The sequence below is a fragment of the Bufo bufo genome, chromosome 4 (genome assembly GCF_905171765.1).
Source record: "Bufo bufo chromosome 4, aBufBuf1.1, whole genome shotgun sequence".
NCBI lineage: Eukaryota > Metazoa > Chordata > Amphibia > Anura > Bufonidae > Bufo > Bufo bufo.
This window is the reverse complement of record NC_053392.1, coordinates 312,487,975-312,514,278: the sequence shown is the minus strand read 5'-3', so window position 1 is coordinate 312,514,278 and position 26,304 is coordinate 312,487,975. Positions and strand designations below refer to the sequence as shown.

Genomic DNA, 26,304 nt, shown 5'->3' with positions numbered 1-26,304 from the left:
CAGAGTCCCACCAAACACACTTTTACATGGGACTGCACACACCTGAAAGCTTCAGGAATCCAATAAAACCCTTTCACATGGCATTGCACACACCAGAATTAGAAAGTTTGCAGAAGCCCACAGAACACACTTTCACATGGGACTACTGCACACACCAGAAAGTTCCTAGCCTTCCACAGTACACACTTTTACATGGGACTGCACACACCGGGAAGCTTCCAGAACCCTATATATATATATATATATATATATATATATATATATATACATACACATGGCTGAGGTACCAGCGCACTGACGGGAAACTTTCCACACGCAGACAGGTTCGCTCCCGTGTCACCTCCTCCCGCACTCACGGCCACACGGGTCCGAGGCTCCGCCCCGGCCAGTCACGTGACACTGACGTCCACACAGCTCCTTTAACCCGCTAGGATCTAGCATCCAGGCTGCAGTCAGAGGCTGGCACAGCGCTGGAGCAGGGACGAGCATCCCTCCGTTCACAGGAATGTATTCTGCCGGCTGCCACTCTGCGCCCAGCACCTGAGAGTCCGCAGTCCGACGGCAGCCGCCCGCTCCGAGCACAGAGCACCATGTCCCCCCGCGCGGCTCAGAGGACCTTCTTCCTCTGCCTCCTTCTATTTGCACATCCCGCGGATGCACAGACTGCCAAGGAAGGTAAGAGCCCCGCAAAGTTTCCTCCTTGCGCCCCGTGGAGGGGCCACATTGCCGGGGGCGAGGAGAGAAGTTTCCTGTGTTGTGGAGAAACTCCGTGCACGTCATGGCAAGAAGCTGCTCTATGTATAGAGTCCCGGAGGAGCCGCGTGCTCCGTTATCTGCGCCGGAGCTCGATTTATCGGCGCCTCCTGGGGCACCTACCTGATGTTAGGACCGCTGCGGGGACTGGCACCTACCTGATGTTAGGACCGCTGCGGGGACTGGCACCTACCTGATGTTAGGACCGCTGCGGGGACTGGCACCTACCTGATGTTAGGACCGCTGCGGGGACTGGCACCTACCTGATGTTAGGACCGCTGCGGGGACTGGCACCTACCTGATGTTAGGACCGCTGCGGGGACTGGCACCTACCTGATGTTAGGACCGCTGCGGGGACTGGCACCTGAGTACTAATAGGACCGCTATGGGGACTGGCACCTGAGTACTAATAGGACCGCTGCGGGGACTGGCACCTGAGTACTAATAGGACTGCTATGGGGACTGTCACCCGAGGACTTGGAGAGACAGTAATAATATGACTTGTGTGGGGACTCATACACCCGAGGACTAGGAGAGACAGTAATAATATTGTCTGGGGACTGTCTCACACCTTGTACCAGGGGGAAACAATAATAACAATATTACCTATGTGGGGACTGTCACACACCTAGTACTGGGGGAGACAATAGTAATATAACTCATCTGGAGACTATCACACACCAAGTACTGGTGGAGATAATAATTAATAATAATATTTATGTGGATATTGTCACACACCTAGTACTAGGGGAGGCAGTAATAATATGACTATAATATATAATAATATGGCAGTAGTACTATTACTTGTGTGGGGACGGTCTCACACCTGAGAAATATTAGGACCGCTGCGGGTCACCTGAGGACTGGGGGAGACAGTAATAATATGACTTGTGTGGGGACTCCTACACCTGAGGACTAGGAGAGACAGTATTAATATTGTCTGGGGACTGTCTCACACCTTGCACCAGGGGGAAACAATAATAACAATATTACCTATGTGGGTATTGTCACACACCTAGTACTAGGGGAGACAGTAATAATGTGACTATAATATATGATAACATGGTAGTAGTACTATTACTTGTGTGGGGACGGTCTCACACCTGGATACTAATGTAGGCAATACTATTGTAGTGGGGTCTTTCACTTACCTGAGTATAGGTAGGTAAATAGTTAGTCGTGTGTTTTGAGTGATAAGTGCTGTCTGTCACACACTGGTGTACTAATGGTGGTACTAATATTGTTACTTATGTGCTGTTGTAATCTAGGCAATGGTGTTGTGTATTGTCTGCCAGACTGGACTACTAGTATAGTAAACTACTATGGAGTATTAGTAAAAATAGTAAAATTACTTATGTGGTGTCTCATACACTGCAGTACTAGCATAGATAGTAATACTACTTATGTGGCGTTTCATACACTGGAGTACTAGTATAGATAGTAATATTACTTATGAGGCATCTCATATACTACAGTATTACTATATATAGTAATACAGTGTCACTTATGTCATAAGTCTTATAAACCGGTGTACTAGCGTAGACAATAATATTACTTATGTAGCATCTCATACACTGAAGTACTAGCGTAGATAGTAATACCAATGTGGCGTCTCATACACTGGAGTACTAGTATAGGTATTAATATAATGTGGCATCTCATATACTACAGTACTAGTGTATATCTAGTAATACAGTATTATATGGCGTCTCGTACTCTTAAGTATTAGTGTAGATAGTAATACTACTTATGTGACGTCTCATACACTGGAGTATTAGTATAGGTATTAATATAACGTGGCATCTCATATACTACAGTACTAGTATATATATATTAATACATTATTATTTTTGGGTGACTCGTATGCTTGAGTACTAGTGTAGGTATTAATAATATTACCAGAGCCGCTAAAGTCCTAGTTTCCTAACCTTATTCCTTGTGTCTTGTCTGTCGCGTGTGTAGTAATATTACTTCTGTGCTTTGTGGTGTCGCCCTGCAGAGTGCAATGTGTATGTTTATATGTGGTCTGGTGTCACCCACCTCTAGTAATATGTACTTGAGTCCGCTGTGGTCTCACTCCTCAAATTAATAGTTTTCACACTGTGAAGTATTAAGTGTAGTAATATTACCTGTGTGATCTACTGTGTTACATATTGGGAGTATCAATATACATAATCTGTACAATAATGTGTAGTAATATTACCTGTGCGCCTTTATGTGTAGTAATAATTGTGTGATCTGCTGTGCTACATACAAGGGGGGGGGGGGGGGGCATACTGCACACTCTGTGAGGTCTCACATGGGGGTAGTAGTACTTTTAGTACTAATGCAACTATTTTTAAGCCGGTGTTGTGGCCTGGTCTCCAGGGCAGTAATTGTCATGCCCCCTGACATGATAGACCGCTTTCTATACATGTGTATAATTATACCTGGACGGATCTGATTGTATGCAGAGTATTAGTAGCGTATATAGTAATAGTATTTGGACCATTGATGAGGAGAGGGAGCCGGGAATGTGCCGTTACAGCAGGTCTCCCATAGCTCCTGTGCTTGTTTGGAGGGAAAGTTCCAGGCGCAGCCTGTAGAAGGAGCATAGTGACCACCCGGAGCACCCCACCAGGACACCGCACCCTGCCTCATGGGTGCAATGTCTCTACACTCCTACTAGACCGTGATACTTCTCTTCCAGCCTTGGGTTTTTGTAGGAAACAGCAGGGTTCATGTATCCATTCAGCAGTAAGTTCATTATGATGGGACTTCTGGTGAGAGCTCCTGGACCTGTGGCCAGACTGTGCTATAACCTGGTTATCAGAAGTAAGTGTAGTCCCATCTTCCATGTATGATGAGAGTGATCTACACACATGTGCCACAGTCCCTGCAGGTGATGCTTGACGCCAGTCTATAGGTGGACGGTGGAGGCACAGTGATGGGAGGAGATGTATGATAAGGTGAAGGCACATTGAGCTGTATGAATGCATTATGCAGATCACAGTGCCAGCAGTGAAGGAGAGACCGCTGCCTTTCCTCCAGCAGCTTCATAGTCCTGGGAATAGGGGTCTGTGCAGAAAGATCAGTCTCCAGTGCTCGCAGGCAAAACATATCCATGTCGTGTCCTTCTGCTTGAATCCACACGTCTCATTGGAGAACCGTTACACCCGTGCGCTGTGGGGTAACGCCGACATGCAGCCAGCCACACACTACATAGTTTATGGAATATACAGAAGTCTGGCAGACCGGACTCTTTTCTTAAAGAGGCAGGCACACAATATAAATTTTGTCATGGCTGAGAGGTCTATCACTCTGAGGGCCAGCATGAGCCAGACAAGGTGTAGACAGAATGCCATCCTTGCTATACATCTAGGAAAAGGCATGAAAGTGTGATCTCATGACGTCTGGGTGACGTCACATGCAGCCTTTCCGTAGGCTTTCTAGCTCCAGGAGCTAAGCCTGATATTGCCCCCTGTGAGTGAATGTACGATATACCCGGATCGCAATTGTACTGTATATAGGTGACGTCCCATTACAGATATTCCATACAAGGGTCCACAATACTCTAAAAGTAACACAGACAAGAAATAGTTTACAACAGTAAATTCCCATAGCACAAATTGGCTTTATGTTCCGCCCGGTAGTGGTGGAAGGCCCAGTGCCATGTTCTGGTGAAGATTCCTGGCTTTTCACTTCACCAAACTAAAGATAGGCAGCCCTGAGAGATGATGGTGAAAAAAGGCAAGACGATGACAATCGCATCTTGTTTAAGACTTAAAATGTATAAAAAGGGATAAGAATGGAGTGGACTGGGGCTCTGTAAAAAAAAGGGACATTAATATTAGTATATAAAATGTAATGTACATATCTAAAGACAAGACATAGCCACAAATAGAAGAGGCAGGCGAGCCGCCCCACAACCTTAACATGCTTCCTGCGCGCAATTTATTTTCATCAAACAGGAATTTACCCGTTTTTTTTTTTTTATACCATTGGTGAATGTATACAGTATATACCGTATAATAATATTATTATTATATTATAAGTGCATTTTAATTGCTCTCATCATGTCTGACCTCTCCAGTAATTCTCCCCATAACTCTTTTCTTGCAGTTATTTTGCTGGATTCCAAAGCACAACAGACAGAACTGGAATGGATCTCCTCTCCATCCAGTGGGGTAAGATTTCTTCCTTCCAGTCCTCAGAGAGACGTGCTGAGGGCGGGCTGCAGACCGGAGTAGGGAATGCTCAGGGCGTGGGGAAGGGGTCTCTACATCAGAGCCAAATGTTACCTGTGAAAAAAGAAAAAGCCCTTTGGATTTAGTTAGTTTTGTATTGGCTTACCTTTGTGTCCTTCCCACCTCCTTCGAGGCTGGGCGCCCCTTCACACATTAACGTGCTCCTCACATAGCGCTTCAGTACTTAGGAAATAATTACCGCTGGACAGAAGATTACCTGTCAGCTATTATTGTCTCTGACGGAGTTCACAGTCCGCCAGTGAAGAAGACCTGGGAACTGGCCTTTAACCGGTTTAAATATCAATGATCCGCACCATTGTAGAAGCCGTAGACATAGCTGCTGCAGATCAAATCTATTATGTGTTACAGCAACCAAAAGATGATCAGGGCTAATTGAAGACGTTATTTTTACTTTAGTTTTGTCATTTACACAATTAATAATTAAATAGACAAGGGATATTTCTTCCCCAGTGTAGAAATGTAACAAATAGGCAAGCATTGCTATGAAACTGCAGTATGTAATCATTTGGGTAGCCCAACAAATAAGCCGTAAACCCGCAGTGACCTACCATTATTATAATTACATCTTATTGCTGTTTGGGCTAGCTGCGGTTAGATTAGGATGCGGGTCACATATTCTCGCTATCAGATCGCTGGGGTGCCATCTAAAGCTAGCGTCTTCACTTCATTCTTACAAAGTTGCCTATAAAATGTAAGGGCAATGTACACACCTCTCCAGTGTCCTCCATCATCAGTGTGTGTGATGGGGACCCAAAGCTGTGCTTCTCAGTGCAACCCTATCTATCTATCTATCTATCTATCTATCTATCTATCTATCTATCTATCTATCTATCTATCTATCTATCTATCTACTGTATCCATCTACTGCAAATCTATCTATCTGTCATATCTAGTTCTTATTTATCTATCTATCTATCTATCTGTCTATCTATTATCTACTGCATATCTATCTATTATCTGTCATATCTATCTATTATCTATCTATCTATCTCATATCTATCTATTATCTGTCATATCTATCTCATATCTATCTATCTATCTATCTACTCTATCTATTATCTATCTATCTATCTATCTATCTATCTATCTATCTATCTATCTCTCTCTCTCTCTCTCTCTCTCTCATATCTATCTATCTATCTATTATCTATCTATCTATCTCATATCTATCTATTATCTGTCATATCTATCTCATATCTATCTATCTATCTATCTACTCTATCTATTATCTATCTATCTATCTATCTATCTATCTATCTATCTATCTTATATCTATTATCTATCTATCTCCTATCTATTTATCTATCTATCTATCTATCTATCTATATCTATCTATCATCTATTATCTGTCATATCTATCTATCTCATATCTATCTATCTATTTATCTATTATCTGTCATATCTATCTATTATCTGTCATATCTATCTATTATCTGTCATATCTATCTATTATCTGTCATATCTATCTATTATCTGTCATATCTATCTATTATCTGTCCTATCTATCTATTTTCTGTCATATCTATCTATCTCCTATCTATCTGTCTATCAATCTCATATCTGTCTCTATCCATCCATCCATCCATCTACTGCATATCTATCTGTCTGTATATCTCATATCTAGTTCTTATTTATCTATATATCTACCTATCTATCTCATCTCTATCTGTCTATCTAATATATGTCTCGTATCTATCTATCTCCTATCTTCTATCTATCTATCTATCTATCTATCTATCTATCTATCTCATATCTATCTATCTATCTATCTATCTATCTATCTATCTCATATCTATCTATCTATCTCATATCTATCTATCTATCTATCTATCTATCTATCTATCTATCTATCTATCTATCTCATATCTATCTATCTATCTATCTATCTATCTATCTATCTCATATCTATCTATCTATCTATCTATCTATCTATCTCATATCTATCTATCTATCTATCTATCTATCTATCTCATATCTATCTATCTACCTATCTATCGATCTCCTATCTTGACACGTCCACGTTCCTGGTACTTGTACTATTCCTTTCTCCTGTATCCATCTGTTTCCGTCTCCACCAGCATGAGCCGAGCTGGCTCCTGGCCCGTCTGTCATTGTCATTTTCCTGTCCTCGTTACACATTTAATAAAAGTCCATCATCAGGTTTGCTTCCTGAGCAGGGAAATGTTGAATTTGTTAGTGTTCCAACCAGTTATCTTCATCGCCCATTTCTGACAGAAACTGCCTAGATTTTGTGACTAGTAGTAACTGTACTTTATGACATGGCTTTGTATACTGTAGCTGGAGGTCTTCTCCTGTCCGCCATCCGCATACCGTCCGGGGTAGTAGTCCTATAGCTGGAGCGATGGAAATGTCGCCCAAGTAAACAGGGCTTGCTTTGTTACATGGCTGATATGACTTCTCTCTGTTTTCAGTGGGAAGAAATCAGTGGATTGGATGAAAACTACACACCTATTAGAACTTATCAGGTATGTCAGGTCCTGGAACCCAACCAGAACAACTGGCTACGAACTAACTGGATATCTAAAGCCAACGCACAAAGGATTTTTGTGGAGCTAAAGTTCACTTTAAGGGATTGTAACAGTCTTCCTGGTGTACTGGGAACTTGCAAGGAAACCTTTAACTTGTATTACTATGAAACCGATTACGACACTGGCAGAAACATGAGAGAAAATCAATATGTGAAAATAGACACTATTGCCGCAGACGAAAGTTTTACCCAAGGAGATCTCGGAGAGCGCAAAATGAAGCTGAATACAGAGGTTCGGGAAATTGGCCCCCTCTCCAGGAAGGGATTCTACCTGGCATTCCAGGACGTCGGAGCCTGCATTGCCCTGGTGTCAGTGAAGGTCTACTACAAGAAATGCTGGACCATCATTGAGAACTTAGCCATATTCCCTGACACCGTCACTGGCTCCGAATTCTCCTCCTTGGTCGAAGTAAGAGGGACATGCGTGAGCAACGCCGAGGAAGAAGCCGATAATTCTCCCAAGATGCACTGCAGTGCGGAAGGCGAATGGTTGGTGCCCATTGGAAAATGCATCTGCAGAGCGGGGTATCAGCAAAAAGGCGATACCTGTGAACGTAAGTCTGAGCGGTAAATCCAAATGAATAAGAACAGTTATTTATTTTATTTTTTTATAATTTTCTAGTGCATTTATCAGTGGTTTAGGCTTTTTCTTATGACAGAAGCAATAAGGAGTGGACTATAGCTACTTCTGCCACCTGGAAAGTTTCTCCGGGGTGGACTGTAGTGTTACGGCTTTATAAACCCTGTAGTGGACTGTAGTGTTACGGCTTTATAAACCCTGTAGTGGACTGTAGTGTTACCGCTTTATAAACCCTGTAGTGGAGTGTAGTGTTACCGCTTTATAAACCCTGTAGTGTTACCGCTTTATAAACCCTGTAGTGGACTGTAGTGTTACCGCTTTATAAACCCTGTAGTGGACTGTAGTGTTACGGCTTTATAAACCCTGTAGTGGACTGTAGTGTTACCGCTTTATAAACCCTGTAGTGGACTGTAGTGTTACCGCTTTGTAAACCCTGTAGTGGACTGTAGTGTTACCGCTTTGTAAACCCTGTAGTGGACTGTAGTGTTACCGCTTTATAAACCCTGTAGTGGACTGTAGTGTTACCGCTTTATAAACCCTGTAGTGGACTGTAGTGTTACCGCTTTATAAACCCTGTAGTGTTACCGCTTTATAAACCCTGTAGTGGACTGTAGTGTTACCGCTTTATAAACCCTGTAGTGGACTGTAGTGTTACCGCTTTATAAACCCTGTAGTGGACTGTAGTGTTACCGCTTTATAAACCCTGTAGTGGACTGTAGTGTTACCGCTTTATAAACCCTGTAGTGGACTGTAGTGTTACCGCTTTATAAACCCTGTAGTGGACTGTAGTGTTACCGCTTTATAAACCCTGTAGTGGACTGTAGTGTTACCGCTTTATAAACCCTGTAGTGGACTGTAGTGTTACCGCTTTATAAACCCTGTAGTGGACTGTAGTGTTACCGCTTTATAAACCCTGTAGTGGACTGTAGTGTTACCGCTTTATAAACCCTGTAGTGGACTGTAGTGTTACCGCTTTGTAAACCCCGATGAGGTTGACGGCCAAAATAATGTAGAATTACAGTCGGAGGGAAGTTCAGCTCTCGTATCAGCTACATGCAATGGAAGCTATTTGAGCCTGCAGAGCACAGCTTTTCCAAGTGCATACCTATAGAGGCTGATGTAGCAGAGCCAGCGTTGTAAACTGATTCATCTTCCAAGCGACTGTATCAGGGCGGCACATGTAGTGTTTCTTATCCCATGTTTATGTGCTGCAGGTAAGTCTACTTTCACACTACCGTTTTGGCTTTCCGTTTGTAAGATCCGTTCAGGGCTCTCGCAAGCGGTCCAAAACGGATCAGTTTTGCCCTAATGCATTCTGAATGGAAAAGGATCCGCTCCGAATGCATCAGTTTGCCTCCGTTCCGTCTCCATTCTGCTTTGGAGGCGGACACCAAAACGCTGCGTTTTGGTGTCCGTCTGATGAAACTGAGCCAAACGGATCCGTTCTGACACACAATGTAAGTCAATGGGGACGGATCTGTTTTCTATGACACAATCTGGCACAATAGAAAACTGATCCGCCCGCCATTGACTTTCAGTGGTGTTCAAGACGGATCTGTCTTGGCTATGTTAAAGATAATACAAACAGATCCATCCTGAACGAATATAGACGGTTGTATTATCTGAATGGATCCGTCCATGACTGATCCGCACAAAACGCGAGTGTGAAAGTAGCCCAACAAGTGAGCACATCAGGGCGGTTTTCTAGACCCTGCCTTCCACCCACCAGGGCATGTTTCCTATTCCCACAAATAGCCTTTCGGTGTGTCCGATACCAGGATTCCTGCAAGGGACAGTTCGGCGCTACTTAACTGTACAAGTAGCGGTTCCATTCTCCGAGTTGTCCTCTGCCAGGACTTTAAAATAGAGCAAATGATGCAGAAAATTCATTGAGAGCCAGCGCCGGGCTCTGGCAGGGCCCTTTTACATTACTTGCTCCACGGCTGTAGACGCTAACTGCCATTTTCTAATCCTCGGGCAACTCAAATGACTTTCTTTAATAAGGTTTGATGTGTAATTGCTAAGCGCGGGTGGATTCCGGAGCAGTTGATCAGACACTCCAGCGGCTCAGCACAATCCACTTTAACACTTGTAGCGGAGAAGTTGGAAGTCTAATCTAGTTAGAAATAGAGGTTATAGGTTGCCCGGGCATCTCGCACAGCACTGTGTCTAAGCTTCTAACGGCATTAAAGGCAAGGCTTCCCGGGTTAGTCTCCTAAGGAACAGCACATCCTTCCGTATCACTGGGGGGGGGGGGGGGGTTGTTTGCAGCCATGTAAAACAAATGCACTGAACAAGCTTCCTTGAGCAGGGCACTTCATTTTGAGCAGCGACTATGCCTGGGCTGTCATTTATTCTGGAGTGTTGCACTGTGTTTGTTTGCTACAATAATTCCCTTCCTTGGCTTGCATCCCAAGCAACTGCAGAGAAAATGCCTCGCAGAAGAAACATACATCAGCTTCTGCCGCTCCCGAGCCTGGCAGCCTGACCATGAATTCCCCACAGCTATGATGGAATACTTGACTTGCCGATGCACTTGGTCATGGATCCCCAGATCGGTGTACGCTTACTGCCATCTCTCTGCTAGCCAAAGCTTTACCCGAATCTCAAACGCCAGAGAAAAAACCTGAAAAAGCCAGATCATTAAAAGCCGCTCTCAATCTGACGGTATGAAATGAGTGCATGCTTCATTATTAAACCATTAGCTGGCTGACGGCCCTGACATTGCGCAGCCTCTCGCCGTCCGTAGAGCGGGCGACTTGACGTCCCCTCTTGCTGAAAATCTTTGATTGATAGCTCAGCTAGGCTCGTCCTAAATCCCCGCAGCGTTTAGGCACTGGATACCGTTGTGCGCTGCCGGCAGAGCTCGCGCGTTTTGTGCAACATTTCCAGAGATTAGTTTAATGAATGCGGTCCCGCTGCCTGTTTCAGTAACTTCTCACCCGGGAGAGCAGGCGTACCTCCCGACATCTTTTATCAAGGCCAGCAGCTATAGGTACAATGTATAGATCGCAGCGCAGGAATTACGTTAATAACGCTGCTTCAGTCGGTTCCCGTTTCCTTCTTAGCGGGGCTTGCGGAAAAAAAATAAAAATAAATGTAGAAAAAATGATTTCAAGTTAAAAATGCCGCACTGTTCGTTTGCACCGTAGGTTCCCCCACAATTCCTAAATAAGACATCCGTTTTCTGTAGACCATTCTGCAGCACGTTGCACCTCAAGACCAGTAGGTGAGAGACAAAGCCTTCTATTAGCACACCCTAATCTGCCCATACATTAAATATGAGCACAATGTGCGCCTCTCTAACAGGGGCTGGATAAACGAGTGCTTGGCTCCCTTTCATTGCCGGTTATTAAACACACAGATGAGCATTACAGCTCTTGGAAATACTTCTTTCAATCAAGTCGTCAAAGCATCAGCGATGTAATGATGAGCTTTAACTAAATTGTACTGTGATTTAATCATTCAGCGTGGAAGAGAAAGGGAAACGGGGCTTCGGTTTCCTTCTTTTATCCTGAAAACAGAGAGCCGCTGTGAAGGCAGAACTTGATAGGTGCACACAATAGGGCAAATTGTTCAGGAGCCGAAGGCTTGTGTCATTATTTCTAAATCCACCAACTGGCAGCATGTGAACTGGATTTATTCCGTCTGAAACCCCTCCGTACCCTCTTTCCGCAAATGATATATTTTAGTGTAAACAGCTTTAAAAGTCAGGAACGCAACGTCTCTTAAAGGGCCACCACACTTTTTTTTTATTTTTATTTTTATAAACCACCATATCAAAAGTCGTACTAGTTTTTACGTCTTTTGTGCACGGCTTTTTGAAACACAGCGGGGAGGTAGTAAAGAGGACAGCTAGAGGCAACTTTGCTTATATACACTTATTCACCTAAAATGAAGAAATTGCCTGTAATGATAAGTACGTGTACCATAGGGGCTGACACCCAGCTTTTCTATACCCTTGAATGGCTGAACTGTCACTGATGAATCGGGCCACCATTTGGCTGCTTATGGTGGCCCAGTGGTAAGTACTGTTACCTTGTAGCGCTGGGTTAATATGTGAGTTTCCTCTTACACTTCAAAAAGTGTTTTTAGGGTGGTTTCACTCAAAGACACACACACACACACACACACACACAGATGGTTTTTTTGGGGAAAAAAAAGCCACTGCAAGTTTTGATGTAGGTTTTTAAGCCAAAGCGAGGAGTGGATCCAGGAGGATGGAAAAGTATAAGACCTTCCTTTTTATATTTTATTTCTGGTTTTGCCTAAAAAAAAAAAACACCATAAAAAAAACTACCACAAAGCTGCATAAAAAAAAAAGCCTTATGTGAAACCACCCTAAGGGTCCATTCACACGTCCACAAAATGGGTCCTCTTCCGTTCCACAATTTTGCGGAACAGGTGCGGCCCCATTCATTTTGAATGGGGCCGGAATGTGCTATCCACATTTTCGGATCCGCACTTCCGTTCAGCAAAAAAATAGAACATGTCCTATTCTTGTCTGCAAGAACGCACATTGCCGGTGTCCGTGTTTTCCGGATCCGCAAAACACATACGGACGTGTGAATGGACCTTTAGGTTGCTTTCACATGTACTTTTTTTTTTTTTTTGTGGCATTTTTTTCGCTGCAAAAACACCAGCTCTAGGAAATATGAAACGCAGGACACACTAATGTGATTTATTTTTGCTATAGGCGTTTTTGTTAATTTGGTTCAGTTTTTTTGTCTTTCTGGCTTCCTTTTTTTTTAAAACGCAGCACTCTGTAGATCTTGGCATTTTCCAGGCTTTTTGACAACTACTCCCTATAGGGGGGGAAAAAAGCCATGTAGAAAATGCTAGTGATAAAACGCACAGTATGCAACAACCACCAGAAAACAAAATGCCACAAATAAATAAATAAAGCTTTTGCTTACTCTGGGGCTGTCTTTTAGGCCTCATGCACACGGCCGTTGCCCGGCCGTGGGTCTCGATCCGTCCCGGCCGCAAATTGCGGTCCCCAATGCACAGAATGGCCACACAACGGCCGTGTGCATGAGGCCTTAGGCTCCATTCACACGTCCGCAAATGGGTCCGCATCCGTTCCGCAATTTAGCGGAACGGGTGCGGACCCGTTCATTTTCTATGGGGTTGGAATGGATGCGGACAGCACACAGTGTGCTGTCAGCATCCGCATTTGCAGAGCGCGGCCCCGATCTTCGGGTCCGCAGCTCCGCAAAAAATAGAACATGTCCTATTTGCGGACAAGAATAGGCATTTCTATAGGGGTGCCGGGCGGGTGTGTTGCAGGTCCGCAATTTGCGGGTCCGCAACACACCACGGACGTGTGAATGGAGCCTTATAGGTAGGAAAATGCCAGAGCCAAATTCATGTGTGCAGACCCTTATAGGTTAATTGGCTTCTGAGGAAGTTGACCCTTGTGTGGGTCTGATATATGGAAAATTTGATTGTGATTCCACTGGGGACAGTCGTATCAATCTCCTCTGTACAGTGCGGCAGAATATGTCAGCACTATATAAACAGAATAAATAGATAAACTAAATAACCCTAAAATGCACTTTACATAAGATAAAGAAATAAGAAGTGTAGAAATCAGTGTGTCTCATATATATATATTAGTGCTTTTGTTGTTGTTTTGTTTAGTAGACTAATTTACTAAGTGCATTATTTTGTATAACATTACAAGGTTGGCCAAAAAGATGCAAGCCAGAGGAACCCTGGTGCCAATCTGACTTTAGTCTCTCATCAAGAGCTTTTATGATATCAGTAGAAGGAGACCTTAAAAGCAAGGCTGTGGATATAAGGGGTGCAGAGGTGGTAGTCTCATCGGACTGTGTGTTTGGGGGTGGAGGGGGGGGGGTCTGGTACAGGATTTCAGTTGGAGCCCTGGTTCTTCAGGTTACTGCTCTGTATCAGTATTATCGCAAGGTGAATTTACTACCTCTCAGTTGAGGTAGAAGCTTATGGACTATTTTGCCATTTTTACATTTTGGTACTTCACTTTGTGTAACAGGTCCACCTTAGGTTCTGTTCACATGCATACACATTCACATACCTGGATACCCGATTGATAATAATGGATTGGGTATAATCTGTCAGATGGATCATGGCGTATCTGTCATATTCCACACCTTGGGTTCGCTATAAATTTGACCCCACCATGTAGTGCTGCAGTCTGTGGACACATATATCTCCTACTTACGTAAAATGGTGAGGGTCTAAAGAGCATATCGCTGCCATGACCGCTTTCACTTGAATGATGAAAATACAAAAAAAGTTATTACAACACATGCCCATATATTTTATTGCCTAGCGCAATGTAAGGATGCTGTCCAGCACTTTACACTTATTGGCACCTTTTATACAATTTAGCTTCAAAGCATGATGTTGTGTGAAAAGGCATAAAGACCCCCTAAAATGTTAGTCAGGGCGCACACATCCTCTCATCCTCTGGGTGATGACATTGAACAAAGGTTATGTAATCTCCCCATCCGACAGGGGAGAGAGAACCTGCAACACAGTCACTAGTCGCTTCTCCTCTCCCACCGCAAACACAGAGGACCTGAAAGTCCACCCTGCTCCCCAAATAAGATTCTGGGCTTCAATCTCATGCAAAGGTCTAAGCTCTAGCTCCCACATTCTTGCCATGGCAAAAATGACATATACCCTTGGCAGATAAAAGCGTTAAAGCTTTTTTAAATCTCATTTCTATTTTGTGCTATGTGTTTTCTGCTGCTTTTCACTGGTTTCTATTTGTACAGCTTTTATCTTTACCTTACTGCAATGCTGCTTTACTGTTCCGGTAATGAAAATGACTTCTCTTCGGAGCTCTGTTTGTTCAGATATCTTGTGGTAATCCTATATATGTAAATTCTAACATTTTTATCTTTGTACCAAAATATACAAACTTGCAAAGTACAGGCAAAGAGATAATGCAAATCCGGAAAGGACACTGAACACCATTATGTGCATTTTGAAGGACATTTAGCCCTTGGACATCTGTTTTGTTTTTTCCCTGCTTGTGCCAGTGAGTGATGCTTTTTTAATGGCATTTGTACATTGCATTTTTGTACTGATGTATTTTCTCCATACTACTTTACAGAGGAAGTGTCATGCTTTCCTATTGAAAAAAAATAAAAATAAGGAATACAAAAAAAGTCCATATAGTGTAGTAGCACATACTATATGGACAAAAACGCCTGAGCAAGTCAGGCATTTTTTTGAAGGCCAAAAAAAATGCACAGTGCGATACTATGCTTCAGCAACCTAGGGGTTCCTTCACATGCAGTTTTGGTCCTGGTGTCTTTGGTTCCCCAAAAAAGGCCTGCGTTTTTGGAGATGTTTTTGCCCATCTAGTGTGCTTTAACACTTTCCTTTTTTTTTTTTTTTTTTTTTTTTTTTTTCTTTTTATATATTTTTTTTTTTTTTTGTAGGAAAGTATATTACCCCTCCCCCCCTGTATTATTGCATGCATCCTATGTGAAGCTTTATGAGGAAAAAAACATAATTAAAGGGAATCTGTCACTTCAATTTTGGACCGTTATCTACAGTAATACTTGAGTAGTACTGTAGATATGGAGCCCAGGTCACTATTTTTTTGTTTTCCTACTGCCCCCATTCCCACGCTGTCGGCACACAGAGCTGCATTGATATGCGTTGTCAGGACTGCTCTGCATACACACGAGTCCTCTCCATTATGTTAGAAATACACAGCAGTCCAGACTGTGTATTTCAGTGTATTTTTCAGTGCTGGAGAACCGGAGACAGTAGGAAAAAAAAAAAAAAAAAGTGATCTGGACTCCTTATCTGCAGTACTACCCATGTCCAAAATCGAGGTGACAGATTCCCTTTAAATACTTCCATGCAAAAAACGGCATTAAAAATGTCAGCACACATTACATATGCATATAATTATTTTTTTTAAGCTGGAGTAAAAACAATGGAATTCTATTGGAGAAAAATGCTAGGCAATGAAAAAAAAATGTCCCAAAAAAATACAGCCGCCCCCCCACTGATCAGCTGTTAGAAGAAGTCGCAGCCCTTTATGAGCATGCAGGCCATGTGACATTACGTTATTTGGTCACATGGCCTACGCACATTTAGAATTGAACACCAGTTCATGGCTTCCGTTACAGTAAATATGATGGGATGCAGGAAGCTCCGCCCCCTCCTGCTAAGCCCCACTTTTTTTCTAGCCACTTTAGAAAAGTTTGATAAGCTCATAGTCTCAAATTATGATGCAAGTGTGCTGTGTGCAACTTTTTTTTTATGGTGTAATAGCTTTGATAAATGCTCCTCGTAGTGTATTAAATAACTTTTACTATTTTTAGGAGGGGAAGATAAAAAACATAAATTTTAACTTTTTTCTGTGGGTTAGTGTGATTATGATGCTGCCAAATTTATGTATTTTTTATGTTTTTATTACGCTATAATACTTCCATAATGAAAACACTTGTGTGTGTATTTTTTTTTTTTTGTTTGTTTTTTACAAAATAATCTGTTTTTGTGTCCCTGCATTCCAAGGCTGGCTAAGATCACAGTCAGCTCAAGGGGAGAGGGCTGATTTAACCCTTCATTTCTTGGGCAGTGTAGATAGTTATGGGTCTGGTCTTGTTCGAAAGCTGACAACCTGGCGCTTTAAAGCAAAACCAGGATTGCAGAATTATCTCCTATACATCTGGAGATATAGGCTTTAGAAATCAGGTTGGGAGTAAAAGCATATCTCCTACAGAGCCAGAAATATGAAGGGTTAAAGCATCCCAAGCCTCCCCCCCCCACCACCTCCCCCCTTCTGCTGGAGCTCTGCTCAGGCTGCACTATTAGGTCCTTTTCTCAAAGCTCAATAGAGCTTGGGCAAAACTGTTTGGAGAGTTAAAGGGAACCTGTCACCGGTATTTTGGGTATAGAGCTGAGGACATGTGTTGCTAGATGGCCGCTAGCACATCCGCAATACCCAGTCCCCATAGCTCTGTGTGCTTTTATTGTGTAAAAAAACGATTTGATACATATGCAAATTAACCTGAGAAGTCCTATACGTGAGATGAGTCAGGGACAGGACTCATCTCAGGTTAATTTGCATATGTATCAAATTATTTTATTTTTTTTACACCATAAAAGCACACAGAGCTATGGGGACTGGGTATTGCGGATGTGCTAGCGGCCATCTAGCAACCCATGTCCTCAGCTCTATACACAAAATCCTGGTGACAGGTTCCCTTTAAAGGAGTATTCTCATCTCAAACATTTATGGCATATCCTGTGGCTACAGCTGTCGTCTCTGGGACTCGTGCCTATATCTAGAATAGCCTCTCCTAAACTTTTCCTGCCTGGAGGTGGTTGGGACTGTGTAAACAACCGAGTGGTCTGTGCTACTCAGTTTTCATGACATCACTACAAGTTAATACATATCACAAGTTACGGCGACAGCATAGCTTGCTGTGTTGCGCAGTTCTCCATCTACTATTCACTTTTATGGGAACCATGAAAACCTTGAAGCATAGATTATATGGCTCTTTTCTTAGTCCAGACCATCTCAGGACACTGCATTAAGAGGAGAAGATGTCCAGAGTCTGGCTCCTACTGAGATGGGAATATGCCCTCAACTATTAAGATGTTGCACTGTCTCACCCTGCCGAGTCCTTGTGAGACTTGTGGGAGAAGGAGCACTCAATAATGAATTGACATGTTGTGTGTAGAGAAAGGCTTTGATCAAATCTTAGTTAAAACAAGGCTGGCTAGTAACAGGTATTCTACCTATTGTGGGGACTCGCTCTGGTAGACAGGACAAGCGGAGGCAGTATAGAGGCAAAGACCAGTTTGTAACTTAAAAACTTCAGTGTTTTATTCACACTTATGGCAACAAAACAGTACGACAGTCTATTTGCAGTTTTGGTGTTCATTCACACCTAGACAGTTCATACAGCAAACAAAAACAGTCACCTTTTTATCCTGGGTGTTAATCCACACCCGGTCGGCATAGCACAGGACAGAGCAGTCCTCCCGGATTCAGGCCTCCAGCCTGGCACAAGGCTCAGATTCCACAGAGATTGTCAGAGAGAGATCAGCACCACCACCTGACACTGCTGGCTGTTCTTTATAGGCCTCTCAAAACCCAGCCTGGAACGTGGGGAGTAGTCACCCACCCAGCACTTTGTCTACTCCCAGTAAGAGACGTCCCGGATCAGGTATTACAGCTATACAAAATAGCAAGGTGTCAAACAGCAACTGAAACTGGCTCTTACTCCACCGAGGCCAGGAACCTCGGTGACACATACCTTCCGTCAACGACTGTCCCTTGCGCCTTCCTGCTTGCCTCATATGCCAGGGCTCGACAAATCCCAGGTCGCCATGGCGACCAGGAATTTAGTCCTGGCGCTTGGGTATTTGTCAGCCCGTTTTCAAAGGTGCCCGGGCGATGGGTGCGGAGCTGCCGTTCTGTCCGGAGGCAGCACCGTGTGAAACAGCTCCGTCACTGCACACAATAGCAGAGACGCTGGCAGCAGGGAGGGGAGGGACTCGGGAGGAGTGTAATCTGATCCTAGAGTGGAAGCTGCTTCTGCCAGCCCCTCCCCTCCCTGCCCACCAACCAATCAGAGCTGAGGCAAGGCAAGCACTAGCAGCTCTGAGTCACTGACACAAGTACAGGAGGGAGTCTAGAAAGAATCGAATGAGTCTCAGGTTAAAAGAATCTAAAGATCCGATTAGTTAGTGACTCATTCGATTCTTTGAGTTAAAAGAACAGTCAGTCAGACTGTAGAACAGGTTACACTGAGGCTGTCGGCTAATGCTTTTGTTGCAGCAGTGATAAGATTAAGGGACAGGAGCAGAGAGATAAGAGAAGTGACAGATGACACACAGTTTAGATTAGTTTGAATTAACCCTTTAGGATCAAATTGGCTTCTCAAGGAGATCTATATGTTAAAGGCATCCCTTCTTCTGTCTCATTCAGTAGCTATATAACTATAAGGGTACTTTCACACTTGCGGCAGGATGGATCCGGCAGGCGGTTCACCCTGTCGGATCCGTCCTTCCGCTGTTTCGCCGGACCACCGCTCCGTCCCCATTGACTATAATGGGGGCAGAGCTCTGGCGCAGCACGGCAGTGCATGGTAAAAGGCCGCCGGACTAAAAGTACTGCATGTCCAACTTTTTAGTCCGGCGGCCTCTCACCGCGAACTGCCATTCTGCGCCGGAGCTCCCCCGTCCCCATTATAGTCAATAGGGTCCGGGGACGGAGCGGCGGTATATGTAACATGGTATACAGCATTATTGGGGGGCTCTATGGAGAAGTGGGGGGGAAGCACTATGGGGGCACCTACTGGGGGCTTTATGACGCGGCTCCGCCTGGCTCCTAACTTTTTTAGCTGGCTCCTAGATTCCAAGGAAATTTGTCAAACCCTGTCATATGCCATACCCACTGTTCTGCATGATGACTATGTTGCGTGACCATGGCATAATTGCCATGCAGAAGGTTCATTGCAGACTTGCTCTGGGGTCCTAAAGTGCTTTTATTGTAGAGTATTGCACATTCTAATTAGAATTGGCCATACAGTAGTTTTCCATTTTACCCCTGTCGCTAGTACTTAACGTGAGCAGGAAATAGTTAACGTAGACAAGGCAGCCATGCTCCTGCAGACTATCAGGAGAAAGTCCACGAGTAGCATTGTAGCAGAGCCGATTTTCTCTTCTTTGTTTGTTTTCTAGTGAAGTGTGCAAATCAAATGAATAATCCACGTTTTAATCTCCTGCTGATCATCCCACCATTGTAAGCATATATGAATATGTAAGCAGGCGAGGCCCTCTTATTATTCATAATCAGTCAGACGCAAACTGACGACAGGAATCCCAGAGAGCCGTGACATTGATTGATAGACACGCTGTGAGACTACGCACGGGCCATTTAGACACATAACACCACAGTCGCCCAGCAGCCCCTAAAAAGCACCATGCCAGGCATTCACTCTTCTACACTGGGGGGGGAAGGGCATGCTTTCTTCCGCTCAGTTTCCATATGCTACTACAAGACTGTAAAGATATGTGAAGGATCTTTAGTGGTCTACGTTGTATATAAATTGAGACTTCCACAGATTTGGTAGCAGCTTGATGCTTGTTACACATGAATTGAAACCACTCAAGGGGGTTTTCCGAGACTTTTTTTTTTAACTGATGACCTTTCCTCTGGACAAGTCATCCGAGGATGGGTCATGAGTTAAAAAAATCTCAGAAAAATGCCTTTAAAGGTATGTTCAGACACTATGTATTTGCCATGAACTTCGAGGCTGACTGATCTGTCGTTGGACTGCTTCCGCTCCGCAGTTTTCATGTGATTTATTTATTTTTTTTCTGGCGGAAACGCAGTTTTGAAATCTAAACAGAAGATATTTGCGGCCCTGTCGATGACTCTGTCGATTTCCCATGAGAGGCGGATGTGAACATACCCTAACGCTTGCTTAAGGCAAATGTTAATTAATAGCTGCTGCAAGTAAAGTCCCCAATGTGATACCTCTCAAAATAGGTGTTCCTCCATGACCTATGCATGTGCTACCGACAGTGTACCCTGATCCTCTGTTGGTATCGTTAGAGGTGACACATGATTCATTAACAAGGTAACAGTCAGTACTCTGCAGAAACAGTAGTCCTGTGAACATGTCCTCAGTAGAAGATGGAGGGAACACTAGGGCAGAACCAGATGGAGGAGGCAGTAATTCATCAGTGGGTAATGTAGGAAGCATACACAAAGGTGAGGGACATTGTAGACGACCTGGGTCTGTATTTAGAGGATGTCCGATTGTCTGGCAAGTTTAGGCCCTATATGGAAGTTATCATATATGGAAGCAAGTTCAGACGGATTGTTATATATAGTAGGCAGCTAGCAGAAACGGCACACCCATAGTATGAGCAGCAGAAGCAAAGAACATGGTATGGAAGTATTTACAAGTATAGGGTGTAACACCAGTGTTTTCTCTGAGCTTTGAAACTTGCATTGTTATACGGTAGTTTATTTAGCCATATACTCTACATAGCCCAGCATTGGAATTTAGTGATTATTGACAAGCGATACATACAAGTTACATTTAGTCTTGTTTGTCCAAGCCACCTGTTACTTCTAGTAAAAAACGGAAATGTAATAGGTAATCTTAAAGGGCAGCAAATGTTATAAAATACAAAAAAAAAACAATACTCCCCTCTCCAATCCCACACTTAACTAATAAGGGCTCTTTCACACTTGCGTTGTCCGGATCCGGCGTGTACTCCACTTGCCGGAATTACACGCCGGATCCGGAAAAACGCAAGTGTACTGAAAGCATTTGAAGACGGATCCGTCTTCAAAATGCGTTCAGTGTTACTATGGCAGCCAGGACGCTATTAAAGTCCTGGTTGCCATAGTAGGAGCAGGGAGCGGTATACTTACAGTCTGTGCGGTTCCCGGGGCGCTCCAGAATGACGTCAGAGCGCCCCATGCACATGGATGACGTGTCCATGCGATCACGTGATCCATGCGCTTGGGGCGCCCTGACGTCACTCTGGAGCGCCCCGGGAGCCGTACGGACGGTAAGTATACTGCTCCCCCGCTCCCCACTACACTTTACCATGGCTGCCAGGACTTTAGCGTCCCGGCAGCCATGGTAACCATTCAGAAAAAGCTAAACGTCGGATGCGGCAATGCGCCAAAACGACGTTTAGCTTAAGGCCGGATCCGAATCAATGCCTTTCAATGGCCATTAATTCTGGATCCGGCCTTACGGCAAGTCTTCAGGATTTTTGGCCGGAGCAAAAAGCGCAGCATGCTGCGGTTTTTTCTCCGGCCAAAAAACGTTCCGTTCCGGAACTGAAGACATCCTGATGCATCCTGAACGGATTTCTCTCCATTCAGAATGCATGGGGATAATCCTGATCAGGATTCCTCCGGCATAGAACCCCGACGACGGAACTCTATGCTGGAAGAAAAGAACGCAGGTGTGAAAGAGCCCTAACGCAGAAGCCTCAGCCGCCTTTGTTTGTAAGCAGCCAATCGGTGACCTCAGTGGTCACATGTAGTACCACTGGTGCCACTGCTGTGCTATGAGAACCATGACGTCCGTCGTAAGGCATGTGATTGTTGAGCCCACTGAACCATAACCCGGGTGACCTATAGAGCACATGCACTGGATGTTATTTTTTTTCAAAGGTCGGATAAAAGGTGTAAAGTAAATGCGACAATTAGAACTTTGTGTTGTGTAACCAATAACGTATAGATATTTTATGAATTAGTTTCTACAAAACGTACCAAGAGTGGATTTTTGGCTACTGTTCGGGGTCAAATGTGATGGAGGAAGGGATATTGTGTAACCTGTATGTCTTAGGGATGCTGTTATGGGCTTTTTGCCACAAGGATTTCAAATGTTCTTCTTTATAAAGAAGTGTTGAGCAGTTGACTGTGTTTTGAGATGAATCTAGACGATTGACAGAGGAGACTTTAGGCTAGGGCTGGTCAGAAAGACCTTTTGGTGTATAGCAGGAGACATCTCATGGCATTGTGGTCTTTTGTACACCATTTATGGCCCTTATGACTGTATTTTACTTATAGGTGTGTCCTTTACTCCTCATGCACACGACCATATGTGTTTTGTGGTCCAGAAACTGCGGATCTGCCAAACATGGATACCGGCTGTGTGCATGCCAGTAGAAATATCCTATCAATGTCCAGAAAATGGACAAGTATATGATATCTTTAATCTTTTTTGCAGGACTACGGCACAGACATATGATGTGTTGTCTGAATTTATTTGTGCCCCCCCCCCCCATTGCGTTGAATGGGTCTGCATCCGATCTGACCAAAAATATGGTTGTGTGGATAAGATCTTAATATGCATCCTTTAGCCTTTAAGATGCACAGGATGCTCCAAAGTTTAGATAGAAGGGAATAGAATGACTGAAAGGGATCTGAGACTGGGAGCAGCACTTGTTGTCTTCTATCTGATCTGCACGCTTTCCCTTCCTGTCGCTCTCGGCGGCATTGAGTCACTATCATGCTTACACAAGCGCTATCCATCACTGTCACACTTGCATTCACTGTCACTCAAGCAGAAATGACCAATCACTGTCACATTAATTGTTATATATTGTTCTCACATATAAATCAATGGATCCTGAGCAGACACGTCTTGGGGTTTATATAGGGAGGCAGAGTATACGGTAATAATCACTATAATTGCTCATAGTCCCTGAAGAGGTTTCCATTCCCTTCACCCCTTCCCATCCTCTCCTCACGCGGAACGTTCTAGAACACATTTAAAAAAAAAATGTTTGTCTAATTAATTTTTGGGTAAAAACTGAGGCAATAAGTGGCTTTGAGGTGAACTAATCATGCCCATGAAGGTTGTAAGGACTGTTTTGCCCTTGGTTTTTGCTTTAGTATGGAAGTGGCGAAGCCAAGGTCACAGAAAGCAAGCTTCTTCAATTTAATTTAGATTCTGGGTATGCAGAAGATATTGCATTGTGAATTGTCACAATTGATATTACGAACAGTGCTAAACCCTGAATAGCAATTTTCTCATTGTTTTCCTGATTTCCCAAGCAGCCGTGTAAGATTTTTATATTACAGAATGCAGCTTGGTTTAGAGAAAAATGTTATTATTTTATGTCTTAATTATTGTTCAGAACCTACAATAACAATAAAACAAATGGAGGTTGCCTCCAGTCTTCTCACCATTGGTGGGAGACGCATTTCATTTCACTACACATTTCATGTGGATTTTAGGGGCCTAAATGTATTAAACGCCTGATTTATTAGCTCAGATAATATTACATATCAGCCATGAGCTGGGATAGTCAGCCACGGGGAAGGCATTCTTGTGGTTGCTTGCAAATAGCTGACCCCGCTAATATTACTTTGAATGCCCCTTGCTGTATTTGTTGTGCCCTCCATAAAGTGTGTGTGTGTGTGTGTGTGTGTGTGTGTGTGTGTGTATGTGTATATATATACACACACACACACACACACACACGTATTCTGCATATTGGACTCCCCTGCCTGCAAATCTCACAAGGAAGTTAAAGACTGAGCGTACTGGAAACTGTGTTCGACCAAGACTGTAATAGAAGTGGCAGTATAACACCACCCTGCGAGATGCTATCCCTGCCTGCACAATGCCCTCTATACAACAGGGACCCGCTGACAGGTTCTCTTTATTGCAGAGCCTACACAGATATAAAGTGACCCTTTGTGATATAAACTACCACTGCGACGTTCTATCATTTACAAAGAAAACACAAATTCTATATAAGGTGGAAAAACGTGTAATCATGAGAAAAAATGTATCCGCACATGATCCAACAGACTACAGATTCATCTATACATAGTAACGGCACAGAACGGCATGATATACTAACATACAGTTGGTATTGTTCACGTAATAAGGCATCTGATAATCTTCAAAAAAATGTAGAAGACCCAGACACAGAAGTAAGCCAATTAAGAAATGAATCTAAACGTAGCTAAACCTTAGGGTGGTCTCACAAACTTTTTTATGGCTGTTTTGTTTGTAAAAAAAAATGCATGAATTTTTAGCAGTTTTTACAAGTTCCCTCCTAAAAAAGGGGGAAAAAAAACCTTTTTTTAAAAAAAAAGTGAAGAAAGCCATACCTGGCCATTTACTGTAATTAATGAATTGACACCGTACCGTCAGCTATCAGGTCACCGTGAAGCTGCATTTCTATAGTGTTACATGCTCATATAGGTCCTATATTCACTTTGCTGCCATATACGTATAAACCACAAGTCATTTGACTGCCTTTAGCCGTATTCATGATGCCACGCATCATTATATAGCTGCCGCAGTGCCACATACAGTTGTCGTCGGCTCGGCCACCTCCAGCCCAGGCAGCCACTCATCTGGCCCTTGGGCCGGCAGGTATAGAGTGCTGCCCTGGGGCTGCACTGAATACGTTAATATGTATGTTAGGCACTTCCGGATTTTGATAGAGATGAAGTGTTCCTTTCCTAATGAATATGCATTAAGTGAAGTTTTCGTTCCATGTTTTTGTATTGCAGAGAAAGGAGATTATTACCCAGCAGGTTATCAAGTGATTAAGCATGATCGCGAATCAGATGTAATTATGCACGAAAATGAAAAATGATTAGAAGGGATATTCACATTTGATGTAAAATGCGTGCGAATTGTGTCCTGATAAAATGGGACTAGATATAAGATGGATGCGGCGTGTGTGACGAAAGGGTTAACTTCTCGAGGCTAAGCACATATCACTTTCTCTCAAATGCCACGGGGAACCTGAGATAAGTGGATAGGCATTTTCTGTGTCGATGTGGTGTTCACATGTCCGATTGCATACTTCCCAACAGACAGCAGAGAAGCAATTAAAAAAAAAAAAGAAGACATCTGTGCCAAGGTTTAGCGCGCCAAAGAGGGCAAGCTCTTGTGCTTAAGAAGGATAGAAAGCGATCGATGGAAATGTCGGGACCTGTTAGCACCAATAAAGCTGAAGACCACTGGGAGCTCGGAGAAGGCCTTTTGTTGTAGAGATACTGAACTGTGGCCTGATAGGGGGGAAAGGGGTCGGGCTGTGCAATCATCCATCTTCCTCAGTGGCAGCTCTCTGTCACATCAGCTGAACAGGGACATCTCTATTGTTGACATCAGGCCCTTCTAGACCAAGTGTAAATTAAGTTAATATTTTGTGACCTTATACAGAGCCAATAAAAACATACATGTCACCGAGGTAATAATGGCATGTGACACTACAGAACGCAACCGCCACTAGCTGCTATATGTTTGCCTTGGAGCCATAAACAAAGAGGCATTATGCCATAGACGTCTTATGATTTCCTTAATAACTGGAGCTGAAATTTACCTCTTTGACCTTAAGATTGAATTATAAATTTGCATGTCATTATACGTATGCCTTCTATATTCACATGGGGGTTAATTGGATTACTCTAAGGAGAAACGTTATCCTTAAAAAAAACAGGCGGGGAGAGTCATGAATACTTATGTATGCGCAGGTGCAGGCTTTCCGGCACATTTGCAATCGCGAAAAGTTTCAGCTTTATAATCAGCAGCGTTTTACATTTAGTGGAAAAATGCAAAGCGTAATATCATAATTTATAGAAACTTTTAAGTGTTCCTTGGATAGTAACGATATGCAAATGAGGCCGTCTGCACATCAGTCATAAGAAT

The 26,304-nt window shown here is 43.4% G+C and overlaps 1 protein-coding gene across 2 annotated transcripts in view; it reads left to right on the top strand.

Annotated features, from left to right (window-relative positions):
- The first annotated feature begins 467 nt into the window (after positions 1 to 467).
- Positions 468 to 26,304, top strand: part of EPHA7 (EPH receptor A7) — a 172,438-nt gene continuing 146,601 nt past the window's right edge. For both annotated transcript variants that reach the window (XM_040428774.1, XM_040428773.1), the window contains exons 1-3: positions 468 to 675; positions 4,855 to 4,919; positions 7,433 to 8,102. In XM_040428774.1, coding sequence (XP_040284708.1) covers positions 591 to 675; positions 4,855 to 4,919; positions 7,433 to 8,102 — 820 coding nt within the window. In that variant the 5' untranslated portion in view covers positions 468 to 590. The remainder of the gene's footprint in view (positions 676 to 4,854; positions 4,920 to 7,432; positions 8,103 to 26,304) is intronic.